The 26,081-nt window shown below is 38.4% G+C and overlaps 3 protein-coding genes across 8 annotated transcripts in view; 2 read left to right on the top strand and 1 right to left on the bottom strand.

Moving 5' to 3' along the window:
- The window catches only part of ntmt1 (N-terminal Xaa-Pro-Lys N-methyltransferase 1), a 51,195-nt gene extending 50,368 nt beyond the window's left edge, over positions 1–827 (top strand). For all 6 annotated transcript variants that reach the window (XM_053676784.1, XM_017459357.3, XM_017459359.3 and 3 more), the window contains 1 exon segment: positions 53–827. In XM_053676784.1, the coding sequence (XP_053532759.1) occupies positions 53–309 (257 nt within the window). In that variant the 3' untranslated portion in view covers positions 310–827.
- A 416-nt stretch (positions 828–1,243) lies between these two features.
- On the bottom strand, positions 1,244–22,317 carry ndor1 (NADPH dependent diflavin oxidoreductase 1). Its single transcript, XM_017460488.3, has 15 exons — positions 22,183–22,317; positions 18,712–18,865; positions 18,458–18,535; positions 17,525–17,622; positions 16,567–16,665; positions 13,816–13,917; positions 13,267–13,470; positions 12,987–13,114; positions 12,619–12,836; positions 10,181–10,288; positions 7,736–7,850; positions 5,574–5,720; positions 5,334–5,452; positions 2,496–2,590; positions 1,244–2,313 (listed from the first exon to the last, which is right to left on the bottom strand). The coding sequence occupies exons 2-15, from the start codon at positions 18,844–18,846 to the stop codon at positions 2,169–2,171; spliced, it is 1,791 nt and encodes a 596-aa protein (XP_017315977.2). The 5' UTR covers positions 18,847–18,865; positions 22,183–22,317; the 3' UTR covers positions 1,244–2,168.
- Positions 22,318–22,948: 631 nt separating this feature from the next.
- gpr107 (G protein-coupled receptor 107) overlaps positions 22,949–26,081 on the top strand; it is a 35,114-nt gene continuing 31,981 nt past the window's right edge. Inside the window, exons 1-2 of the mRNA XM_017460601.3 lie at positions 22,949–23,092; positions 23,397–23,519. Of these exons, the coding sequence (XP_017316090.1) occupies positions 22,994–23,092; positions 23,397–23,519 (222 nt within the window). The 5' untranslated portion in view covers positions 22,949–22,993. The remainder of the gene's footprint in view (positions 23,093–23,396; positions 23,520–26,081) is intronic.

Here is a 26,081-nt window from a genome sequence, read left to right as displayed (position 1 = left end):
TAAAACGTAACGAGTATGATGGACCTTAAAATATGATCTCTTACCTGTCCAGGTCACCTGACTGATGATCACCTAGAGCAGTTCCTCAGGCGATGCCGCAGTGCCCTGCGTCCCGAAGGCCTGATCGTGGTGAAGGATAACGTGGCATACGAGGGCGTCGTGCCTGACGAGGTGGACAGCAGTGTGTGCAGAGACCTGTCCTTATTACGCCGCATAGTGGCCAGAGCTGGACTCAGCATCATCCATCAGGAACAGCAGCAGAACTTCCCTGAGGAGATCTACCAGGTCCACATACTAGCTCTTAGATAGGAGATGCCTGCCTACCTACCTAAATAATGCAACGTTTTATGAGCAAGATGTTACACACAATTGTTTCTTCCTGCCATTTTTAATGATGCATCAGTTTGGGACACTGCAAAATGGTCAATATGTGCCTGTATTAAGGGTCTGCGGTTTTAAGCAAGGCAGTTTTCAAGGTCTGATTTGCACCCAGATCCCTGGACTACCGCTATCAGAGAACACAGATTTCATATGATAGTATAATAGTTAGCCATTTTACACTTTTAAGATATCTAAATCTCCGCTCATCTGTAGTTACTCGCAGGATGTTTTTGGACGATAGAATCTATGTAAACAAAAGAACATGTTTGTGCTTTCATGGAAATAATGTTTGATATTTGAGGTAACATGAATTTTGGCCCAAACTCTGTGTGAGAGTAATGTGTCTAGTTTGTGCATAAGTTATTAAGAGACAGATTCATGTGTGCATGTATTGTATTTGTTTTGAGTGACTGTGGATTTAAATACATAAATAGCTCTGTAGAAAATATTGTATTTTTCTTTTATGCTCCGAAGCCCCTTAAAAATTATTTTGTTACAAAAGAAAAATTCTTGCTGGTCAGACTTTGAGCATTTGCTACAACAAATAATCACGATCAAGAAAGAGGCAGTTTGATTGGTGTGGCCAATGACCAACCACAGACCATGTATGACATTTGGCAGATGCCCTTATCCAGAGTGTTTTACATTTGAGGGTTAAGGCCCTTGCTCAAAACCCCATCAATGGCAGCTCGACAGTTCTGGGATTTGAACTCAAATTTCTGATCAACAATCCAACATGTTAACCACTGCAGCTATCATTATACAACATAATGTCATTTTAAATAAAAATTACAGTGTAAAGTAGCAGAGATGGTCTGTATTTACACATTTATGCTGAAAGTGGAAGCAAGACCAGACACAATTTTCATTTCAGTCTTGGGTTTATTCATAACATACATCAGTGTAGTTACACTACTGCAACTCATTTTGCATAACTTGGTCCTTTTCATAGTCCACTTCTGGATCAGCAAAAATACATGTTAGTCTGACTAATTGTGTAGAGCAGTCCATATAGGATTTTGCAGAGTTTTTTTGCGAAGGTTGCAGCTAAAAATGCTTGATTTAGCTTTTTTTTAAAAATGTAAAAAAAAATTTTTTTGCCATGTTTAGTAGAAAACTACTTGTATTGGCAATTGCACAAAATTGTTTTGCATGGTCTTTCGCAGTGATGTTTGTTGGTAAATGAGACCTGGCACATTGTGATGTCGCATGACACATGCGTCTTGGTGCAAACTTGTGAAAAATCGCAAGCTCCTCCGAATATTGTGGCATTTCCTTGATTTTGCTTTAATTTTTGCAATAGAAAAATCTCAAAAGAATTGAAGGTTTTACACAAACAACAATTATTGCTGTTTATAGTCATTTCAAGAAGGCATTGTGGGGTAGGTTTTTTTTTTCCCTTCCTTTTTTCATCTTTCTCTCCCTTGTTTACTCACTCAATCAGGAACCTAAAATACTCTAATAGAATAATGAGTATATTCGTTATAGGAACTGCATAGCTGAAAGTTGTCATTTTGTAGCGCCCTCTGCTGCTTAGGAGGTAAACTGCACTTGCAATAAAAACACTGACAAGCCTGACACTTTTTCATGGTTTGTAGTGTTGTACATGTAAGTGTGCATCAATGATTCAACCTCTGCAAGAGAATGTGTCTTTAGAGTAAAACTACAGCTTCAATCTGTACTTGAAAGTGAAGTACTGACTTCAGCTGCATAGCATTTGAAGTGCTCTTGGTACTAAAGGCCATGTTGGCCCTGAATATATGATGTATGGACGTGAGCTGTGCTGATCAGGACCAGGTTTCACTCTGGAAGCGGCTGGTTTTCTCCATGGTGTCCAGCATTTCCTGAGCTTGGCTCTCTGTCACACCTCCCTCCTGCTGAAAAACCTCCTTCAGTGCGTCACACACTGCTGTGGGCATCTGCTTAGCGTTCCTGAGCACAGAAAGAGCTGCTATGTTCACTGATTCACTTAAAACACCAGGTTGTAAATGTACAGCGAGCTACAAAATACTGATTTTGTTTTTTAATTAAAGCTGCAGGTTTGATGTATTTATTTTAATACATGGTATAACATCCGTAGGTTCAAATCATGTTAAAAACCAGCTACTACTTACCCTGCTATGTAGAAGAAAGCATTCTTGTTCACAATCAGGTCCCACAACAGTTTGGCCTGTTCCTTTACTCTGTGCTGAACATAGATTTTATCCTCCTGCACAAAAAAAGAGACAAAATGATTATTATTAGTTTGATACTATGTGTCATTTGCAGACGCAGTTCATGCATTAGGTACTACCTGAACACTTACCAACTATCATCACCAGAATTATTGTCACCTTTCATGAAAAATGAGCAAAAACAAATAACATAACATGCAAAGAATAATATACACTCATGGCCACTTTAATAGGAACAACGATACCTGCTTATGGTGCCAACGGTCATGCCATGGTCAAGTCACTGAGATCACATTTTTCCCCATTCTCATGTTTGCTGTGAATTAGCTGAAGCTCTTGACCTGTAGCTGCATGATTTGCTGATGGGAGAACTGCATGAAGGCGCAGGGGTATAGGTGTTCCTATTAAAGTGGCTAGTGAGTGTATCTGTGCATATGAATGATTATATATAATATACTTTTTTGAGCTTATGGGGATGCTGTATAGTAGATATTGTTACAAGCAAGTTGTAATAGTAGTGCAATGTTTCTGCATAAAACTAGTGTCAAAATGATCCACACCCCTCCAGGTAGTTTGTTGAGGCTCATGTGGAGAGATTAACAGCACAGAGTCTTTAACTGTAATATCTAACAAGGTTGGATACACTGTTAGAGGAATCTTGTACGTTCCAATATACAGAATATTCCAGCTGTTTATATTCTTAGGTTTGTACATGTGGACATCCTCTTCAATTGAAACTGTGCGTTTTCAGTGGGATTCAAATGCAGAGACTGAGATAGTGATTGCAAAAAAACTGATTTTGTGTTCGGTGTTGATTTGAATGTTTGTTTGAGGTCAAGATCCATCTACAGCCAAGTCTTAACCTCCCCAGGCAACTGAGATTTGGGCTGAAATATCCTGGTACCCGGTACAAAATTCATGATGAACACTTCACGAGAGTCCCGGACCATAAGCTGCAAAACTGTCCCAAAGAATCAATGGTTGATCATCATAATTTTACAATGAGTTAATATGTTACCAATTCCTGACAAATTTTCAACTCTTTCAAAGTTTTGAAACCAATATCTTTGCTATATGTCTTTGCAGTCGTGTCCTCTCAAAGGGTGCCAATAATAATGGAGTTGACTGCTGACTGTTTTATGTAAAATAGTACTTTTAAAAGCAGAACAACCTTCAGATTTGAACAATGACATGCTTTAATTATCCCGGATGGAAATATTCAGGTCATTCACCCTGATGTTCAGCTCCGATCTCTGAGCATTATAACTGGATTACAAACATGAGCACAAGAATAGACTGCTGCTTCATGTGAGTGACAGTGTGTACGTACTAAATAGTTTCAGAAATTAAAACAAAATCAAAGATAAAACAAAGGCAACCTGAGTAAAAACACAATATAGTTTTTAAATGGATTTTTTTTTTCTTCAATAAATAATATCAATACCAACTGGGCCAGTTTGAAAATGTATTTGCCCCCATAGTTACTAATTCCATAAATCTGTGGACTAGACACAACCAGACACAACCAGACCTGATTACTGCAAACCCTTTTCAATCAAATCAACACTTAAATAGAACTTTTTCAACAGCATGAAGTTGGTTAAAAGGTCTTACTCAGTAACACACTACGCCAAAATTTAAAGAAATTCCAGAAATGATGAGGAATAATGTGATTGAAATACATCAGTCTGGGAAGGTTTAAAAAGCTATTTCAAAGGCTCTGGGACTCCAAAGAACCACAGTGAGAGCCATTATCTCCAAATGGAAAAACTCAACACAGTAGTGAACCTTCCCAGAAGTGTCTGACCTTACAAAATTCCTCCAAGTGCACAGCAACTACTCATCCAGCAAGTCGCAAAAGATCCAAGGACAACATCAAAGGTCCTACAGGCCTCTCTTGCATCATGACTCCACTATCAGAAAGACACTGGGTAAAAATGGCATCCATGGAAGAGTGGTGAGGTGAACAGCACTGCTAACCCAGAAGAACATTAAGGCTCGTCTAAATTTTGCCAAAACACACCTTGATGATCCTCAAACCTTTTGGGAGAATGTTCTGTGGATTGATGATTCGAAAGTGGAACTGACTGGAAGACAGGCGTCCCGTTACATCTGGTGTAAACCAAACACAGAATTCCACAAAAAGAACATCATACCTACGATCAAGCATGATGGTGGAAGTGTGATGGTGTGGAGATGCTTTGCTGCTTCAGGGCCTGGGAAACTTACAGTAATTGAGGGAAACAAGAATTCTGCTCTTTACTAGAACATCCTAACGGAGAATGTCCGGATTATGCAGCAAGACAAAGATCCAAAGCATAGGAATAAGTCCTAGTCCTACAAGTAAATGAAAGATCTCCGGTTATCGGAAGTGTTTAGTTGAAGTCATTGCTGCTGAAGATGGCACAAACAGATTTTAAGTTTAAGGGGGAAATTATTTTTTCACATGGGGGATAGGTGTTGGATAGCTTTTTTGCTTCAATAAAAAAACTGTATTGCGTGTTTACTCAGGTTGCCTTTATGTTGTATTTCATTTGAAGATCTAAAACTATGAGATATACACAAAAACAGAAGAAATCTGCAAATACTTTTTCACAACACTGTATGCGTAAGGTTTAAACAAATTTATGCTTAGTAGAATATAAACACTTCTCTAAAACTAACTCAGAACTAATCATGATCCAAATTATGTTATATCTACAAAATCAGTATCCTATTCATACTGATATTCAATATTAACTCGCACTCTATCAGAAGATGGTCTGTGGTCCAGCTCACCTGATCTCTGGAGAAGGCCGTGAACAGGGTCATTTGACCTGCCTGGATTTTCTGCTCCCATTCACCACGACAGTAGAAGTCTTGGGACTCAGAGCGGCAGCCGAAGAACAGGACATTAGCTGAGACAGAGGAGAACGCGCACAAAAGAGTGTACAGTTATAATTTGGAAATTTCCTCTTAACCCAAATGCACTTGATCAAGCAGGACATGTTTGGAAATGAGAGAGGACACGGCACTAACCTGTTCTCCCCTCAGCTATTCTCTCCTGTATGGCAGCTCGGAATGGAGCAACTCCTGTTCCAGGTCCTACCATTATCACAGGGCTGTTATGGTCCTGAGGAAACTTCAGGCTACCCTTCTTCACCCATAAGGGCACACAAACGTCACCTAAATAACAAACAAGAGGACAGAATTCAAAAGGGTCTGCGATCTGTAACATGGTACTACCCAGAAGTCTGATCCAATTACCAGGAAGTGTTTTAACTGTGAAAAACCTTTAAACGGTGAAAATTCCAACTAGATTCCATCATTCATCACTAATGCAGGCTGAAAAAAGCTGTTATTTACCACATGCAATAGCCATGATACAGAACATGGGACAATAAAATATAGAGGGGACGTCCTAACACAATAGTGCCAGGTCTAACAGACAATTAAAGGGATAGTTCACCCAAAAATGAAAATTCTGTCATCAGTTACTCACCCTCATGTTGTTCCAAACCCTTAAGAGTTTCATTCATCTTCGGAAGACACATGAAGACATTTTTAATGAAACCTGGGAGATTTGTGTCACTCCATTTACAGTCCAATAACCAAAACTTTCAAGCTCTAAAAAGTTCATAAAGGCATTGTAAAAGTAATCCATATGACTCCATTGGTTTAATCCCAATTATATGAAGCGATACGAATGATGTGTGCGCAAAAAACTAAAATGAAATCTTTATTCACAAAATATCTTCACTTCCGCATAGATCACTGACATGTGTTCACGAGAGAACCATGTTGATGCGAGAGCAGACAAAAAAAAAAAAAGTCTGTGAGAGCGGGCAAAAAAAATGCAAGCCTGCTCTCGTGAGAACATCCGCTCTTATGCTACAAGATTCCGTGACACGGAATCACTGCACTGTTTACAGCAGAGGAAGAGGGACGCTGTACACAAACTGAGTCACAAAGAACAATCTTTGTAACAAAGATGTCTGCAGATTTCAACATAGAGGAGGGCTTGCATTTTTTTTTTTTGTCCACTCGTGTTAACACAGCACGCATGCGTCGTGGTTCTCTCGTGAACACATGTCGGAGATCTATGCGGAAATTAAGTTGTAGTATTTAAGTTTTTTGCGCACACAAAGCATTCATATCGCTTCATAAAATTGGGATTAAACCACTCGTATCATATGGATTACTCTTATGATGCCTTTATGAACTTTTTAGAGCTCGAAAGTTTTGGTTACATGGACTATAAATGGAGGAATAGAAATCTGAGAGGTTTCATTAAAAATGTCTTCATTTTTGTTCCAAAGATGAGTAAAAGTCTCATGGGTTTCGATCGACACGAGGTGGAGTAACTGATGAGAGAATTTTCATTTTTGGGTGAACTATCACTTTAACATAGTGTTTAATTAACATGTTGATTTTTAAATAAAATATGTGGTGTGACAAAATTATTTAACAGCAATATAAGACATTCAGATAGAATTAAATTTCATATGAGGGTTTCTCAGACATCAACCCATATCCATCTATCCATGTTCCAGTCTAGTAAATGATTTGTCTACTAATATTTTCTTAGTCGGCTGTGGACAACAGATCCAGTTTGCTGCCAAGCAGCAGCAGCATCCAGGTGATGGATTAAAGGTGTAATGTATTTTTTCTATTATTAGAATAAATAAGAATACAACCAGAGGATGAATATTTTATTCAAATTTGGCCCGTTGAAAGGATTATGTTCACAGAATACTTTGGACTTTCTGCTCATCTAACATGTCATTTATTATAAGAACTACAGAAGATGAAATGGTGAACTAAAGTTACAGATATCTTACAGAGGTCTTCCTTTTTTGCTTTCTAGGGAAAAATAAAATTGAATAACAATGATTGTCAGCATATCGAAACATGACGTCGTTGTATATAATTGTACGACTGGAGTTGTTGGTAGTATACGATTGTAATATTTCTCCTCTAATAAAATTAGGAGGAAAAAATGACATAATTTGACACTAACATTATGAAACCAAAGCTATATTTCACAAAAACAAAATTAAAATATTTTTATTTCATTAATAATCTTCCTACAAAGAGCCAGTTAAACAAACACAGCAGTAAATGCAGTCAGTCTGAGGTCTAAAACCTAGCTAGTTATGTGTGATTCCCTAACACAGTCAAGGTGAAGTGTATATTCCTACCATGAGAGGAGGCCAGAGATGCCAGCCAGGAAGAGCAAAGGCCCTTACGTGGCTTGTGAAGTCTGGTTTTATACTGCACCACTGCCACCAAGATCTGGATTCGATTAGGATGTGCCTGGAGAGTTTAGAAAGAGTTTATAAGTTTAAAAAAAAAAAAAAAAAAAAAACACTGCTTTTCTTCACTTCACAAACAATTTACTGCAAACAGACAGGATAGGTATATCCTTACATTGTACATACAGAGCCATCAATCACTTAGAGCTCTGTATCAATCGTTATTTATTCTAATTGGTTCACTTTCAGGTCAATGTTACAATTAAAAGCAGAACAACTCCCACATTTGAACGTGAACAGGCTTCAATTATCTCATGTAGAACTATTCAGACATGCAGATATTCAGCCTAGACCTGGGTACTTTAGCTGGTTTACAGATAAGAGCATGGACAGGGTGCTTTGTGAGAGTGCTACTCATATTAATGACACTCTATGTCCTTGTTCTGTATTGTGTCTTTTGCCACATGTTGTCTAAGAGCAGCCTTCTACTCTGCACACACACTGATCAATCCTGTATGCTCGGTTTCCCTTTCCAGTTAGGTTCCTGTCATTGTTTATTCATATCATCTCAGAGAGTTTTTCTTTGCCACTGTTGCCTCTGACTTGTTCATTACAGATCTATATCTATATCCAGATGTCTGGAAAGCTTGTGGCAATGTCCACTGGTAAAAGTGCTACGTAAATAAAATTGAACTGAACATGTCAAGATAGACATGTTAGATAAGTACTACAGTAATTTCCAAAGGCAGTGTGTCCCGAAGTGTTTTAATCCTCTTATACCACTGCATAGTGCCAACAATTATTTATTAATTAAAGAACAACAGATCATATAGTTTCTGTTTATAGTTGCATTTAACGTTAGAAAATGTTCCTGCTATCACTTATATTCTCTGAGCACTTTATTAGGAACACCTGTACACTTGCACATACATTTAGTTATCTAATCAGCCAATCATGTGGCAGCAGCTCAATGCAAAAATAAATAAATAAATCATGAAGATACAGGTCAAGCGCTTCAGTTCACATAAAACATCAGAATGAGGAAAAAGTGTGATCTCTGTGACTTTAACCGTGGTTTTCGGTGCCAGATGGGTTACCGTGAGTGGAACCTGATGTGGTCTTCTGCTGTTGTAGCTCATCTACCTCAAGGTTTGACTTGTTGTGCTTATTTGAGTTACTATACACTTCCTGTCAGCTCAGACCGGTCTGGTCGTTCTCCTCTGATTTCTCTCAACAAGGTGTTTCAGCCTGTGGACCCTTTGAACCATTCTGTGTAAACTTTAGAGACTGTTCTGTGTGAAATTCCCAGAAGATCAGCAGTTTCTGAAACCAGTCCATCTAGTATCAACAACGAACCATTCTGGTGTTTGATGTGAACGTTACCCGAAACTCTTGATCTGTATCTGCATGATTTTTTGCATTGAGCTGCTGTCACATGATTGGCTGATGAGATAACTATATGCATGTGTACAGGTGTTCCTAATAAAGTGGACAGTGAGTGTGCGTTATAGCAGCTATAAAAGCCATTCCCTCACCAGAAGATAATGCAACAAAAAAAAAAAAGCATCTTGTAATGTTACATTTAAACCTGAAAAGTGCAGACTCTGTCCTGAAGACTTTCCTGTGGCAGAAAGCTTACTGACTGACACAACATTCTGACACTGGAGATTCCTTCCCATGATACATTATTCTTTGTTAAAAGTAACAACGCAACTTTTATCCCTTTATGTCGGCATCCACCACACGAGTCTCCGTGAATTAGCTGTTACTATAGAAACAATAATGTACACAGTAATGTACAATGATTTGCCTTGCAACTGAATCAGAACTGCACTTATAGAAAATTAATCATCTTAATGCTCAATCAGATTCAAGAATTCAATAGTGCTGTGGTATTGTTTATAATAATATAATACAATAACGCATGTTTTGTAGATCTAGTTTTCTTAGCATGTATGATGACATGCCTGGATGGGTAACATCTGACCAGCACTAGTGTCTTATTATTGACTTCTCATTATTGTTCAATTCTGACTTTATCCTAGTGCCATACTGAAGCAGGATGTTTAACAGCCAGGATGGTTTCTGACTAATGAAACCTCACAGTTGTTGATTGCTACTATCCACCCATTTGATGGAGGTATTCCTCACCATCTCAAACCAATCAACATCTAACAATGAATCTTCCAGCCTGTCTATTTCACACCAAAATAATATGATCTGTACTCAGTATAACCGCTTCTCTCTTATTCCTGGGAGAGCAATGGTGAGCACTGTGTTCTCGGAAGTATTGTAAATAAACCAAATCTTCCATACGAGACCTGTTGCTGGTCTGTAAACACAGGAATCTGTTGATGAACTTAAATTGGAAGTGGAGAAACAGGACATTACCAGGAGTGAGGATGCTATGGAGAATGAGCGTGGCTGGATTTCTGGAAATAAATCAAGCAGGTAGTTCACATTCAGCTTGGCTGTTGTATGAGGGAAGTCCGTCAGGACCTAATGGGAAAAACAGTAATCAGAATAAATGAATGATTGTCAATCCAACCATGCATTTCCTTCACTGCCATAACCTTAATATATAAAGCTTTAAAAATCGCTCAGAGACTGTGTGCAGGTTTCCAAACCATGTTTAAACCTTTTTAAATCCTTCACTGGGAGTTCTGTGTTTGATTTCAATGTGCTACAACTGCAGACATGTTGAATAAAGGTTAACAGCACTCTAATTACAAGCTATTATGAGTGAATAGCTTTTCTTTGCTCAGTTCCACCTGAATGGATAGGCTTTAGCGGGCTTAAGTGGAGTCTGCATTTGCAAAATATAGGGTTTGTGTAAAAGGTTGCACCATCACAGGAGCTTCCTCAAAACAACACAGAAAGAAATACATGTAGAGTTTGGAAAGACACACCTGACCTTACATGAGACACACGACCTTCATTTCATACAGAAATGTGGAAAAGTACAGTGCTGTGAAAAAGTATGTGCTGATTTCTTCTGTTTTTGTGTATCTCTCATACTAAATAGTTTTAGATCTTCAAATGAAATAGAACATAATACAAAGGCAACCTGAGTAAACACACAATACAGTTTTTATTTACTTTTTTATTGAAGCAAAAAAAAAAAAAAAAAAAAAGTTATCCAACACCTATCACCCATGTGAAAAACGAACTGCCTCTTAAAATTATAATCTGGTTGTGCCACCTTTAGCAGCAATAACTGCAAACAAACACTTCAGATAACTGGAGATCAGTCTTTCACAGCACTGTGATGGAATTTTGGCCCACTCTTCTTTGTAGATCTGCTTTAGTTCAGCCACATTGGAGCGTTTTCAAGCATGAACTGCCCGTTTAAGGTTCTGCCACAGCATCTCCATTGGTTCAAGTCAGGACTTATGCTTTGGATCATCATCATCTTGCTGCATAATCCAGTTGTACTTGAGTTTGAATTTACGGACTGAAGACCGGATATTCTCCGTTAGGATTTTCTGGTAGAGAGCAGAATTCATGTTTCCCTCAATTATTGCAAGTTGCCGAGACCATGAAGCAGCAAAGCATCCCCACACCATCACACTTCCACCACCATGCTTGACCGTAGGTATGATGTTCTTTTTGTGGAATTCAGTGTTTGGTTTATGCCAGATGTAACAGGACTCCTGTCTTCTAAAAACTTCCACTTTTGACTCATCAATCCACAGAACATTCTCCCAAAAGGTTTGAGGATAAGGTGTGTTTTGGAAAAATTCAGACGAGCCTTAATGTTAGAATTACTTCAGAAGTGGGATATTCTGAATTTTTCCAACTTTGCACACTTGATCCTTTCATCATAGCAGACGAAAGTATGGCGTCAGTTGAAAATGACACTTTCCTAAACACAACTTACTTTCAGGTATCTGGAACTGAATGTTGCACTATGTACATTTTAACATGTAGTGTACAGTACTTCATAGAGTTTATAAAGTCTTGAATTCTGTGAAATCATGTGAAGTTAGCATTGTAATATTAACTTGTTATAAAAACATGAACAGTATCTAGAGATGGTCTGACTAAGTGTTTAAAGCAGTGCTGTACCACTAACTGTTTTTTTTTTTTTGTGTGTGTGTACAACAATTAGAGTTTTATTACAAAGGTAACCAAATGCTTCTTTGGTTAAACGAGAGGTTTTGTTGGTTGTTGGTAAATAAAAAAAGGATTTTTGAAAAGTATTGTACATTTATATATTTAATATCAATCATTATCATATCAAGTTATCTTCTCTCCTCTCAACACCAAGCTAGGAGATCACGTTATACGACTCCATGCAAACTGGAAACATCCCCATATTCTCCTGCCATCCCTAATAGCTCATCAGATCATTAACTGCTAGTAAATCAGCTTGAATTTGTCACAGATTAGCATGAGTGGGATTTCAGTCTCAAGCTGTATTGTCATATGTTCAGTGGTTTATCACTAATGTTCAGGAAGTCTTAGCAAACAGGTTCTGTTGTGAAAAGTTTCCAGGTTTCACATCATCCTCTAAATTTGTTCATATCATGCATAATTGATCCAAAACCCAAAGCCATGGAGGATATTTTGTAATCTCACAAATGAATTTAGTATGGTAACATACTGACATTTAAATAACCTTCCCTAACCTTCCCTGAGTTGGTTTAAAACAAAGGTACAAGGAGTCTTTGTTTTGAAGAATCTTTGTAGTAACAAATTTGAGGCAAATACCAATCTGTATATCCAGTCATCTGTAAATACCAATCTGTATACGCAGAATTCAGAAATCTAAAACCCATGTATACGAGTTCAGAGGGATAGTGGACACCACTGAGTGAGCCTTTTACCTCCAGAGCTGTACGCCGTGGTCTGCTGCAGTAACTGTGCAGCTCGTTTTGACCCTGCGCTGAGCTGAACTCAGCCAGTTTCTCTCGCTCCAGTTCGTTATCGGTGAACGTCGTGAGCAGCTCAAAAAAAGAACGGCGTGGCACTGCGGCGATGTCCAGAAACTCCTGCACCAGGAACCTGATGGAACACGGCTGAGGGAGACGCACAGGGACAGGAGCTGAGAGAGACAAGACAGAGACACTGAGCGACACACAGTCATACCTACTGCGTTCACTTCACTCTGCTGTCTAATGGAAAAGAGACACATGGCATGAAATTTGAGGACAAAATTGGAGATCAATCTGCTCTCTCACACACTCACACACACCTGTGTTGTTATCTGTGGGTGTGAGCACAAAGTATTTGTCAGGGTTGAGTCTCAGTAGCTGGCAAAACTGCTCCACATCTTCTGGGGAATTACATGGCCTCATCATCACCACATCGCCTGCGCTGTACCTGCCACACACAGGTTTTATGAAACCCTATTTTTGGGGGGGTTAAATTCATAGTTTAATAATGTATGACAAAACTGCCTCCAAATGATCCAAATTTTCTCACAAACCCAAAGATACACATTCATTTGATACATTAACACTTCTACTACTCACTGGATGTTTGAGTCTGTGATGTCAAACTCGATATGCCTCACATCCTGGAAATGACCAGGGGCTGTTACTCTCCGATTGGACACCACTCGAGCTGGGAAGGGGTGGGCTGAAGAGGGTGGGGCCTGGCCATGTGCTAGCATGGGCTTCACAACCGGCTCCTCTGTAGTGTCATCCAGGAAGTGGAAAACATACCGAGGAGGAAGTCTGCAGGAAACACAACCTAACCTAAATTCATTCCTGTTTTCAGATCTTTCCGCTTCCTTTCATTCATCATTAAACACTCAGGTTACAGAATGGGAGGGACTATAGGAATCAGTAGGAGTCATTTGTAGTCAGCTTATGAATAAAAAAAAAAAGCAAAAAAAAAAAACCAGTATATTTTCTAAGTACTTACAGGTTTCTGCATGCAGGGAAACGAAGCAGAGCAAACTACAAAAGAAGTAAATAAACAACTACGCTAATCCAAATGCCACAGTGCTAAACTGGCATCCTCCAGAGATACATTTAACACCTCTAACAGGCCTGAATGAGAAGATGAATTAGACTCACGGATCTTCGTCAGGTAAGGGGCTTAAGTCAGCCGGGGGAGGATAAAGAGCCAGAGCCTTTTGCCAGAATAAACTTAACCAGGGATCAATCACTCCATCCGGCCTGGAAAACATGAAATTCACCCATAACTGGTTTGAATGCCATCTTTCTATAATGTACAAGGCATTTTTCGACAAAGGAAATATCTTCAGACAACAGCAAAAAGGCATGAAACGTACAGACACAAATTTTATGAATATGCAAATTGTAAATGCCTGTTGTAAACAGCCTTGTATTTGGATACTAGACCCTGAAAAGTTAAATGATGCAATAACACCTGTGCATACCAATCTCAACAATCTCCAACTTACATTGCATTTCACGTGTGTGTGTGTGTGTGTGTGTGTCGGAGGCAGTGAGCAGTATGTGAGGTGAGTATTAGGCCAGGCGAGAGGGAAGGGGTGTCAACATTAACATTATCACACAAATAAAGCTTTATAGTATTTATATATACAGACAGTGATAGCAGAGATTGCAATGCATCAGAGTAGTTTTGCAAATGATTAAGAGATTATTTGAACTGGAAGACTCCTCTCCACCATGATCAACCTTGTGGAAAAAAAATATTTAAAAATAATAATAATAATAATAATAATTTGGATGTGGAAATGTAGGAAGTACATCGTCAGTAAGATAATATTAAAATGGATAGAAAATAAAATGGATTCCTATTTGCTCATATACAGTCCCCTCTAAAACTATTGGAACAGCAAGGCCAATACCCTTGTTTTTGCTGTAGACTGAAGACGTTTGGGTTTGAGATGAATTTAGAATTTCAGCTTTTATTTCCTAGTATTTATATGTAGATTTGTTAAATGACATAGAACGTAGCACATTTTGTATTAGAGCAATTTGTAGGCAAGCAAAAATATTGGAACATGTTACTGACAGGTGTTTCTCATTACTCAGGTGTGTCCCGTTAGATTAATCGGTTAAACAATAACATCTACTGATGGTTTTAGCCTTCAGTTTCACCTGTGAAAATGGCATTTGTTGTTAAAAAGGATAAGCCAACATGAAGATCAGAGAACTGTCTATGGGAGAAAAGCAAGCCACTGAGAACAGAGGGAAAAACAATCAGAGGCATTTCACAAACATTGGGCATAGCCAATACAACAATTTGGAATGTCCTGAAAAAGAAAGGAGCCACTGGTGTACTGAGCAACAGATGCAGAATGGGTCGGCCAATGAAAACAACAACAGCTGATGATAGAAATATTGTGAGCGCTGTGAAGAAAAACCCAAAAACAATAGCCATTAACATCACCAACAACCTCCACACGGCAGGGGTGAAGGTATCACAATCCACCATTTGAAGAAGACTTTAAGAGCAGAAATATAGAGACCATACCACAAGATGCAAACCACTCATCAGCAGTAAGAATCAGACAACCACATTGGAATTCGTAAATAAATACAGTAATGAGCCACAAAAGTTCTGGAACCAAGATTAACCTCTACTGGAGTGCTAAAAAGGCCAAGCTGTGGAGAAAGAAAGGATCTGCTCATGATCCAAAACATATTGAGCTCATCTGTGAAACATGGTGGAGATAGTGTCATGGCTTGGGCTTGTGTGGCTGCTTCTGGAACATTCTCACTAATCTTTATTGATGATGTAACTCATTGTGGTAGCAGCAGAATAAATTCAGAAGATTACAGGAACATTTTGTCTGCCAAGTTACAGAGAAATGCATCCAAATTAATTGAGAGGAACTTCATCATGCAGCAAGACAATGATCCAAAACACACTGCCAAGTCAACAAAGGACTTTATCAGGGGGTGTATTTGTGTGTATAGCACAAACAAATGAATTGACCTGGCCAATCCAATAGTTTCAGAGGGGACTATAATCATTGTAGCATGTGTATGGCATGTTTCATGTTATAAAATATTGATAATTCAAAACTGAAAGAAGCAGCAAAGCTCTAACGATGAAGGAAAAATGGAGGAAGGAGGGGGTGATCATCAGAGGGCAGTAACATTGCTTTACTCATTGTAATATGACATGTCTCTGTATTTGGGATCACCTGCACATATACCTGAGTTGATCACTACAGAGCATCACTGCAGAGGCATAACTACAAATGGTCCATTATGGTTGGCTGTATTATGATTTTCAGAAGGCTGACGAGATTAACGACGAGTTAATTTAATTGACGAGTTAATTTAAGATTATAAGAACAATCGCAAATTCCCCTGAAAGGATTTCATCATGAAAAGCATGATATAAAGATTAGAGTGAATGTAAACACAGCACACTGAACCATGGAGCAGCTTCATGTACAATAGGAACAACAGGCAGACTGAAACAATGCTGGTATTAGATTCATAATTATGATTATAAAGATATTACATAAAATATGCACTTTACATTAACTCATCTGGATATTAAATTCTATATGGATATATCAGCAATAGTAATATATCAATATTGTAGTCCCAATTTATTAATACTAGTCAAAATTACACTTGTATTCTTATAGGAAATTCTTTTAACATAGTCGCCCAGATATGTAGTCCATGTCCACTCTGTACTCGTGTCCTGTCTAACTGAACCCCACGATCATTAGACTCGGCACTTGAGCAATCCCGTATCAACTATGTGCAAAGTTTGTTGTAATTTTTGCTAAGACTTGTCTATATATATATATATATATATATATATATATATATATATATATATATATATATATATATATAGACGATTCTCACCCCAGATCATGCTGATCGTCTGCCAGGCCAACAGGAAGTAGCGCATTACCACCAAGCTGCAACAGACGCTTATAGAGCTTCTTAGCCACAAAGTTGAACCTAGAATGCAGGAGAATCAGAATTAACTTTAATTAACAGGTTAAATGTAAATCCTTACATTTCCAAAGTAAGCAGACACTCATTTTTTTTTTTCGCAGTTGTGACCTTTCAAACTTTTTAACATGGACTAGTGCACATACTGAATTGCCTATAATTTTATATATATATATATATATATATATATATATATATAGGCAGTTAAAATGGCAGAGTAGCTCACTACAGATTAAGTGATGAGTTTTAATAGTATTTTTTATTAGTTTGTCCTTGATTAATACACTGCCTTGCATGAGTATTCACCTCCCTGGATCTTTTACACATTTTGCAGCATTACATCCTGGAACGACAATGGACTTAATTGTAATTTTTACCATTTTACAAGATGTCTAACATTTCAATGTGCACAATATTGTCTTTATTGTGACATAAAAGGGAGATTAAACAAACAACCCCCCCCAAAAAAAAAAATTTAAACAAAACAAAAAACAGGCAATTGTTGGTTGCATAAATGCTACCACAGCCTGGGTCAATATTTGGTAGAACCACCCTTGGCTGCAATTACAGCTTCTATTCTTCTGATATATGTCTCTATCAGATTTGCACATCTAGATCCTGATATTTTCTGCTCAGTATTCTTTGTACAATTTCTCAGGTTTTGTCAGATTGAACTGAGCTCACTAGTGAACAGCAATTATATTGGAAGTCTTGAAATAAATTTCCAATAAAGTCCATTTCAGTTCCAGGCTGTAACACTACAAAATGTGGGACAAAAATAAGTGTGTGTGTGTGTGGGGGGGTTTAATACTCATACAAAACACTGTCGCTTAAGCTGTGAGGTCAATTTTATGGCAAATATTACTTAGGATATGAGGAGTCGCCAAGGCCGAGCACGGCGTAGTCCAGGCGACACAGAGATCCTGAGGGTAATGACTTCCTGAACACAAACCGCCAGAAGTTCTGCAGGATAAAAAACACGTTTTAACCTGCAGCTACGATTCTCAACTCTTCATATTAGAAATATCAGAGCTGGAGAAGGTTCTGTGTTCCAACACTGCTCATAGCACACCCTCCTCAACTTCTCCAGGCCACGGCATGTTACAATGCTTTCATTTAAAGTATCAATATCAGTCACACAGCACCTTCCAAAGCCAAACGCCTTGTTGATAAGAGAGGTCAGAGGAAAATGGCCAGATTAGTTCGAGCTGCCAGGAAGGATATAACTCATATAATCACTCTTTACAACCATGGTGAGCAGAAAAGCATCTCAGCATGCTCAAAACATTGAACCTCGAGGTGGATGGCCTACAATAGCAGAAGACCACATCAGGTTCCACTCTTGTTAGTCAAGAACAGGAATCTGCGGCTATCGTGGGCACAGACTCAACGAAACTGGACAGTTGAAGATTGGAAAATATCACACTGTCTTTTTCCAGTCTTCAGCTGTCCATTCAGAGTCTGTACCCATTCAGAAGTGGAAGCTGATGTGGTCTTCTGCTGTAGCCCATCCACCTCAAGGTTTGATATGCTGTGTGTCCTGAGAGGCTTTTTTTTTTTTGCATTGCGCTGCTGCCATGTGATTGGCTGATTAGATAACGGCATGAATGTGCAGATGTCGGAATATTCCTGTTTACACTTCTACACAGCTTTCTCTGACATTTTATATCCTCCATAAGGTCATTTTACACACTTTCCTTAAGCTAATATACAGTATAGCTAACATATTGCCATGGCCTTTAAGAGTGTGTTATAGCGGTACTGCAGCGTACCCCTTATTTATAACACTCTTTCCTACCTTCATGTTGTCTGGAGGGTCACCTTGTCCTGTGGTGGAGCAAACAAACACCACGAGAGACTCCAATATCAGATTCGCCTGTTCAACACACAAGCATGAACATCTCCCATGACCGACACATTTTCAACCCTAGGGTGCGATATACACTGCAATACTCAACACACAGCACTGTTATTCATTCATTCATATTCCTGAGTTAAAAACTGTGTATGTTCAGGTTTTATGACGTCACATGAATTTACATGTATACTGACCACATTGTACGTGTCTAGAGCTTGCACTCGGACTCTGATCCTCCTCCTCTGTGCCTGACGACCGATTCTTTCGGCCGTGTCTTGGGCCGTGCCCGTCTGACTCCCGTACAGAAGCAGCAGCGTGTGACTCGACATCCTGTTACACCACACTAGTCTGCGATTAGAGGAAAGAATCAGGAGAGAAGAGAAAAGGAGCTGACTATTCTCAAAACTACATTATTACACACTTCAGAGTGTACATGACGTTTGTGAAGTCCAGAATACAGCTTAAACATAAACATAACCTCAACCACTGAAACCTATTGATACCCTAACAGTGATATTATTGACTATTCGGTTTACAAATGTATTATTCAAAATGAGGATTTGTTGTTGTTTTTTTTCATTTTTATCCAAGATGATTTCTGAGAATGAATCAGCAGAGTTTATTTCAGCAGTGATGTAAGAGCAAACACAGGTCAGTTCAAATGCCATGAGTCAGAGAGTGATGTGGATAATGCTGATGATCAAATTTCCATTGTAAACTTGTAAATAAGATAATCTAATATAATAAAACAATAATTCCTTGATAAATTTTCATACTAATATTTTAAATATTAGCATTTGTGCATCTTATTTATTGCATATTCAAATACATGCAAATAAATTCAGCAGTTGTACAGCACTTGCTTCTAAAAAAAACAATGTACTGGCACGTCAATGAAATAGAAATGGAATCTTTAATTCAATTTTCTCCCTTTTTTTTTTTTACATAAAAATACTATAACCTTACTTCTGTAAGATATTATATATATATACACACACACACACACACACACACACACACACACACATACACACAGATAGATAGATAGACAGATAGAGATGTATAGTGGTGCTTCAAAGTTTGTGAACCCTTTAGATTTTTCGATTTTATATATATATATATATATATATATATATATATATATATATATATATATATATATATATCACCTAAAACATCATCAGAACTCCTAAAAGTAGATAAAGATAACCAACTTAAACAAATGAGACAAAAATATATTATACTTGGTCATTTATTTATTTAGGAAAATGATCCAATATTACAATATCTTAGAGTGGCAAAAGTATGTGAACCTTTGCTTTCAGTATCTGGTGCAAACACTGCAATTAAACGTTACCTGTAACTGTTGATCAGTCCTGCACATCGGCTTGGAGGAATTTAGCCCATTCCTCAGTACAGAACACAGGCATGTGCAAAAAAATGCAATAGAGCAAAGATGCCTTGAAGAATAATGAAATTGAGCATTTCCTTATTAAATATAAATACTATGAAGAGCAGTAAATAGTAATACAAGAAACAAAAGTCAATATTTGGTGTTATGACCTTTTGATTTAAAAAAAAGAAGAAAAAAAAGACATAAGTAGTCTCAGGTACAGTTAGTGCAGATTTATAAGGAAACGAGCTGCAAGTTTTATTGAGCATCTTGCAGAAGCAGACACGGTTTTTCTGGAGACTTTGTGGCACTTGCTTCTTATTTTTGCAGCAAAACCCAACAGTCTTCATTGTGTTTTGTGTCTGAAAAGTGTCTCTTACATAATCTGCGGCTTTCTTTACTGACATACAAACATTTTTCCGCAACATTTAAGTGTGTGATGGAAAACTAATGTTTGGAAATCAAAATGTTTTTTGTACTGACTCGATAATGTACAAGTCATAAAAATTCATTGTGTGTTAAAATAAATAGCTGTTATACATATATATAACATATTGCACTCAGACTCTGATCTTCCTTCTCTGTGCCTCACGACCGATTCTTTAAACATATCTAAAGACTATATTTTAAAGATAATTTTGTAAAAATCCAAATAAGCTTTACAGATCTTTACTGGAAAGAGTTTAAACAATGTTTTTCATGCTTATTCAACAAGGCATAAACAATTATTGCACAGCACCTGCGGAACAGTCCTTAAGACACTAACAGTTTACAGGCGGTAGGTGATTAAGGTCACAGTTACAATAACTTAGGACACTAAAGAGACCTTTCTACTGACAGAAGAAAGATGCCTAGGGTTCCTGCTCACCTGCATGAACATGCCATAGGTCTGCTGCAGGGAGGCATGAGGACTGCAGATGTGGCCAGAGCAATAAACTGCAATGTCTAATGTAAGATGCCTAAGACAGTGCTACAGGGAGACAGGAAGGACAGCTGATCGTCACTGTAGTGGAAAATTACATGTAACCGTGTGTCCACCCAGACGTGATGAGGAACTTTCAAATGCCTTGGTGGAAGAGTGGAGTAACATCTCACAGCAAGAAGTGACAAATCTGGTGCAGTCCATGAGGATGAGATGTGCTGTAGTACTTAAAGCAGCTGATGGCCACACCAGACTGTTACTTTTGATATTGACCCCCCCTTTGTTCAGGGACTCATTAATCCATTTCTGTTCATCAAATGTCTGTGAAACTCATTCAGTAAAAGTGTCAGTTGTTTAACCTTTTTATGTTAATACAAATATTGACACATGTTAAGAAATTTGCTGGAAATAAAAGCAGTTGAATGTTTGGACATTTCCCTTTTTGCTGAGTGTATATATATATATATATATATATATATATATATATATATATATATATATATATATATATATATATAGATAGATCATTTAAATTGAGAAATAATCAAAGCACCAGCTTGTGGAATAAAAAAACATTCCTAAAAATACTGGCTCTAGCTGTAGTTATCCAGTAACACCTTCCAGAGAGAAGCCTGTGGAATTCACTGGAGAGACGATGGGAAGGATGTCTGTTAAAGCTCTCATTGCTCTCAGACCGCTGTCTCTGTGGTGTCTCATCATTTCTCTGCCATACGCACAATACTTGACAGTTGTTTCCCTGTTTTTTTTAAAACCCCAATAAGAGAAAACGTTCTCAGTTCGACTTCTGTATAATAGCTGCAATGTATCTTTACTTACAGAACAACTATTTATTAGCTCCTTCAACAGATACAGTCAGTGTGTAGACTTTAAAAAACAATGTATTCCGATTAAATCAATTACAACCATCCACCATTTCCACTTTACTTGGCTTATGAGGAGCATGAGATGTTATTCACAGACTGTACAGGCTCCTCAGAGCCAGATCATACCTGTATAAGTGAGTTTCCCTCTTACTCAGAAAAAAAACCGTCCAAAATAAACATTTGTGAATTTCTTACTAACTTCACATAGTTTTAGATTTATTTCTTTGTATGAACTCCAGTGACCTCTGCTCCTGTGTTGTGTTTGTTGTTGTATCTTAAATCCAACCACACACACAAACAGTGTAATTTAAGGAAGTGTAATGTGTGTGTGTGTGTGTGTGTGTGTGTGTCACTCAGCACGTTCTTTCCCACCAGTGATCTGATCTGCAGATTATTGTAGACCTTTTTGTGAAATAAAAGCATTATGAGAAGTTATTATTTGAATAATGTAAGGCCAGACGCTTACCTTGTCCATAACCCAAATCTACAGTTCAGCAGTTTCCCATAAAACGTACAATATCAAAGCGCGTGAACACCACCGCACTACTGACTCTCGCCCCTTCACCGGCACTGCGGCACACGTCATTTCCCACCCACCCGTATTCCGACAAACCCCGCCTACTATGCCACGATTGTCTGAGAGTTTATCTGCAGTGTCCAATCGGAGGACTCGTTACTGCTACTAATAATAATAATAACAATAATAATAACAGTAAGTAGAACAACAAGAATAATAACAATAACAACAATAAAAAATAGTTATAATAACAATACAACAACAACAATAATAATAATAACAACAATGATAAATTAGGTTTACATGCATACAAAAAAAAATAGAAAATACATAAAATGTGCAGAATCGTGCAGTTAGGAATAATACTGAAGATAAGATGCTTTAAAAACTAGACATATTGAATATCATTATATAGTTATATAATGATCATGCACTGGGAAAGGAATAGTTGTTTTTTTTGTTTGTTTGTTTTTTTTGTAGGATGTAGGATTAGAAAAGAAATGTCTCATCAACTTGAAATCCAGTTTTAAGTTTTGAATCCCCTTGCTTTAATTTAAGGAATGCTAGTATATTTCCTTGCTATATTTCTTTATGAAAACACAGAATAATTATGTTATGAATATGAACTACTGGCCGATCCGACACAGGAGGCGGCTTTTGTGGGAATGCGGGTGGGAAGGGAAAAAGCACACACAGGATGCAGCGCTGTTTGACCCGGAAGTGATTATACACTGTCGACAGCTGGGTTTTCATTTTAAAAATGGCGACCGACAAAGGTTATGTGTTTATATGCGCTAGCTTGATTCTTACGTTACTTTTTACCCCAAGTCGATCTCGGCTCCATCACCTGGTGCTTAAGGTATGTTCCTGTGATACACTGAGTGATTCCAGTCAGGTGTAGCGGGATGGTGCTGAAGCTCACTGCGCTGCACTTACACACTGAATGTGGGGATTAAATGTGGATTAATGTGTGAATATACTGTGATGCTGAGGGTCTGTGCTCTGGACAGTGTTGATAAATCCACTGTTTAGCTCCTCAGTGTTGGTTAATGTCTTCTTGTTTGGTCAGTAAGTGATAATGGTGGTGGTGGTGATGATTATGGTGATTTATATACAATAGGTGACTGCTGATGTTGTTAGTGAAACACTTTTTCTTTTCTCAGGATGATGTCCGTCAGAGGGTTCACCTCAACACGTTCGGCTTTTATAAGAATGGCTACATGAGCGTGAAGATGAACAGCCTGAGTGTGAGTGGAGCTCCAACCAACAACATCGACAGCTCCACAGTAAGCTCCTGACTGGTTCCCACTTACACAACTGCTTTCACATGTTTGTGCATCACATCACATCCAAACACCCTGAATCTCTGTGTTTGTGCCTTAAGCTCTGATCAGTGATTGATTAATAACTATAAACTCGCAGATATGATCACTTTGATCAATTCAGCTTGTTCTAGAGAAGATCCCATGCCCTAGTGAAATACAATATAATATACGGTTTGATTCCCACCTCCAGCCTGTGTGCACGGAGTTTAGACGTTCTCCTTTAGCTTCGGGGTTTCCTCTGGGTACTCCAGTTTCCTCCTCCTGTCCAAAGACGTGCTTTGTAGGCTGACTGGCATTACTAAGTTGTCTGTAATGTGTGTGATTGTGCCCTTCGATGGGTTGGCACCCCATCCATGGTGCCCTCCGCCTCGTGGCCTGAGTTCTCTGGGAGTTCTCCAGGCCCCCCGCGACCCGGTGTAGGATAAGCGATACAGAAAATGGATGGCTGCTGTTGTTTTTCAGTCATGACGGGCAGGATGTGTACTACCTGAAAAGCGAATCTTCAGCTGCATTGCTTTTATGAATGCTTGATCTCGTTACTGAAAAAACATCCACATGTTCTGTGTTGCAAAGGCTGCTCTAGTCACTCTGTGTAGTTTTGCTAAAAAACTTTTTTATTCCACTTTGTAGGAAAAAAAACTAGAACTGTTTGCAGTTTTCATAAGAAAATATTTTGTCCATGTAAAAACCGAATTGAATCTGATTTAATGAGTTTAATGGGTTTTATACAAACTGACATGCCACCATCTTCATTCACTTCATGCTGATCAGCCACTGAAAGCCCGTGTCAGTTGAGCACTACTGTGCATTTTTACCTGGAAAGAAAAACTTCAACCTGAACAACTTGCATATGATTTTTCAGGCTGATATCAGGCTGGAGCTGATTTCCTTCTAGCCCAGACTGTACATTCACACAATCTATCAGTGAGAGTCGAGTCATGTGATTACACAGAGTGACACTAGATTTGATCTCCGTTTGGGCTGATATTTTTCACCCAGCTTTGCCGCTGATGAAACAAGCAGACGACGGTGCTGTAAGCGTTTGGAGGAAACACTGCTGGAAAGCTTTTTGGCTCTTCTTTGGCTTCTCATAAAATAAAAATAAAAAACACAATTATACACATACACAATATATCAATATAAAAATTCTCAGAAGGAGTTGCTTACCCTTCATTTAATATTCTAATTGCTTTAAGTGTGTGCGCGTGCGTGCGTGCGTGCGTGCGTGTGTAATAGTTTGTCCCGCATCATTCTTAATGTGCCGTTTCTGAGACCTCATGAAGTAGGGATGCACCGAATGTTCGGCAACCGAAACTATTCGGCCGAAAATAGCAAAAAAAGCACTTTCAGGTGTTTGGCCGAATAAATTTGACCGAACAATGATGTGTTTAAGGACGCGACCACATAGCCTAGCAACCAGAGTGAAATGTGTGAATGTCACGACCTCTACTTCCGGCAGCGCGCTCGGAGAGATGAGGGGGCGCGCGCATGCACGAGCTATGTGCACAAGTGCTCAGTGAGCGCATGCTCTTCGGATGTTGTTTACTGTGGACACGTGCATTTGTTTTGTTTCTGTTCCGGAGTATTCTGTCATGTCGCGAGACGTAAGGGAGTAGAGTACGGAAGCAGGTGCAGGTAAAGACTTATTTATTTAAGGGCAGGCAGGCAAATACAAATTGTAATCTAAAAAACGTAGTCAAGACAGGCAAAGGGTCGGGCGATCGGCAAACAGGCATAAACGGGGCAAAGCAGGTATCAATGTCGCGATCACAGAAAACAGGGTCAAAACACAAAACAAGAAACATGAACTAGTACTATGGACTGGGAGCGGAAAAACCAGCGGGGACTAAATGAACTAATCTATAGTTTAAACTAACTAAATCTATCAAGGAACATAACATTAACAACGTATCTAACTATACTATATCTACTATAATACTCCGTGAGGTGTACAGGGACGCGAGCGGTATATATCCCCAATATAATCAGCCGCATCGAACTAAATAGAACCATTTTTTGCACTCTTGTCAATGCACTTTTTAATGTACTTTTTTGTTGTAGGCTGCAGAGTGTTCCATTCTTTCAGCAGTCAGTTATAGGCCTAACATAGGCTATTCAAGGGGGGCTCAAAGATGACCATATCAAAATATTTTTATTTTACTCATTTATTTAAAGTTATATTGTGCCTTGTTGGTAGCCTACGCCTGCTGGAATGAAAAAAAATGTACAGTGTTAAATAAATATTTTGAAATGATAGTTTTTGTAATTAATTTTTTTCTTTGAAAAGCAAGACAAAATAGTAAAAATCACATTTTGACGATTTAGTTTATGCAATGGTGAAAAAAATGGCAAAATAAATGGAAATGCAAATGTTCGGTATTCAGCTTTCTGCCTTCGGCCAAGTTTTTCATTATATTCGGCTTCGGCCAAGAATTTTCATTGCGGTGCATCCCTATCATGAAGTAATAAATCCTAATTGGATCTCCCATCTAATATCACAAGCAGTCGTCATTGTGGAAGTTC

Source organism: Ictalurus punctatus, chromosome 28 (assembly GCF_001660625.3).
Source record: "Ictalurus punctatus breed USDA103 chromosome 28, Coco_2.0, whole genome shotgun sequence".
In the NCBI taxonomy this organism is placed as follows: domain Eukaryota; kingdom Metazoa; phylum Chordata; class Actinopteri; order Siluriformes; family Ictaluridae; genus Ictalurus; species Ictalurus punctatus.
The sequence above is the reverse complement of the archived record's forward strand: the minus strand, read 5'-3'. Positions and strand labels throughout refer to the sequence as shown.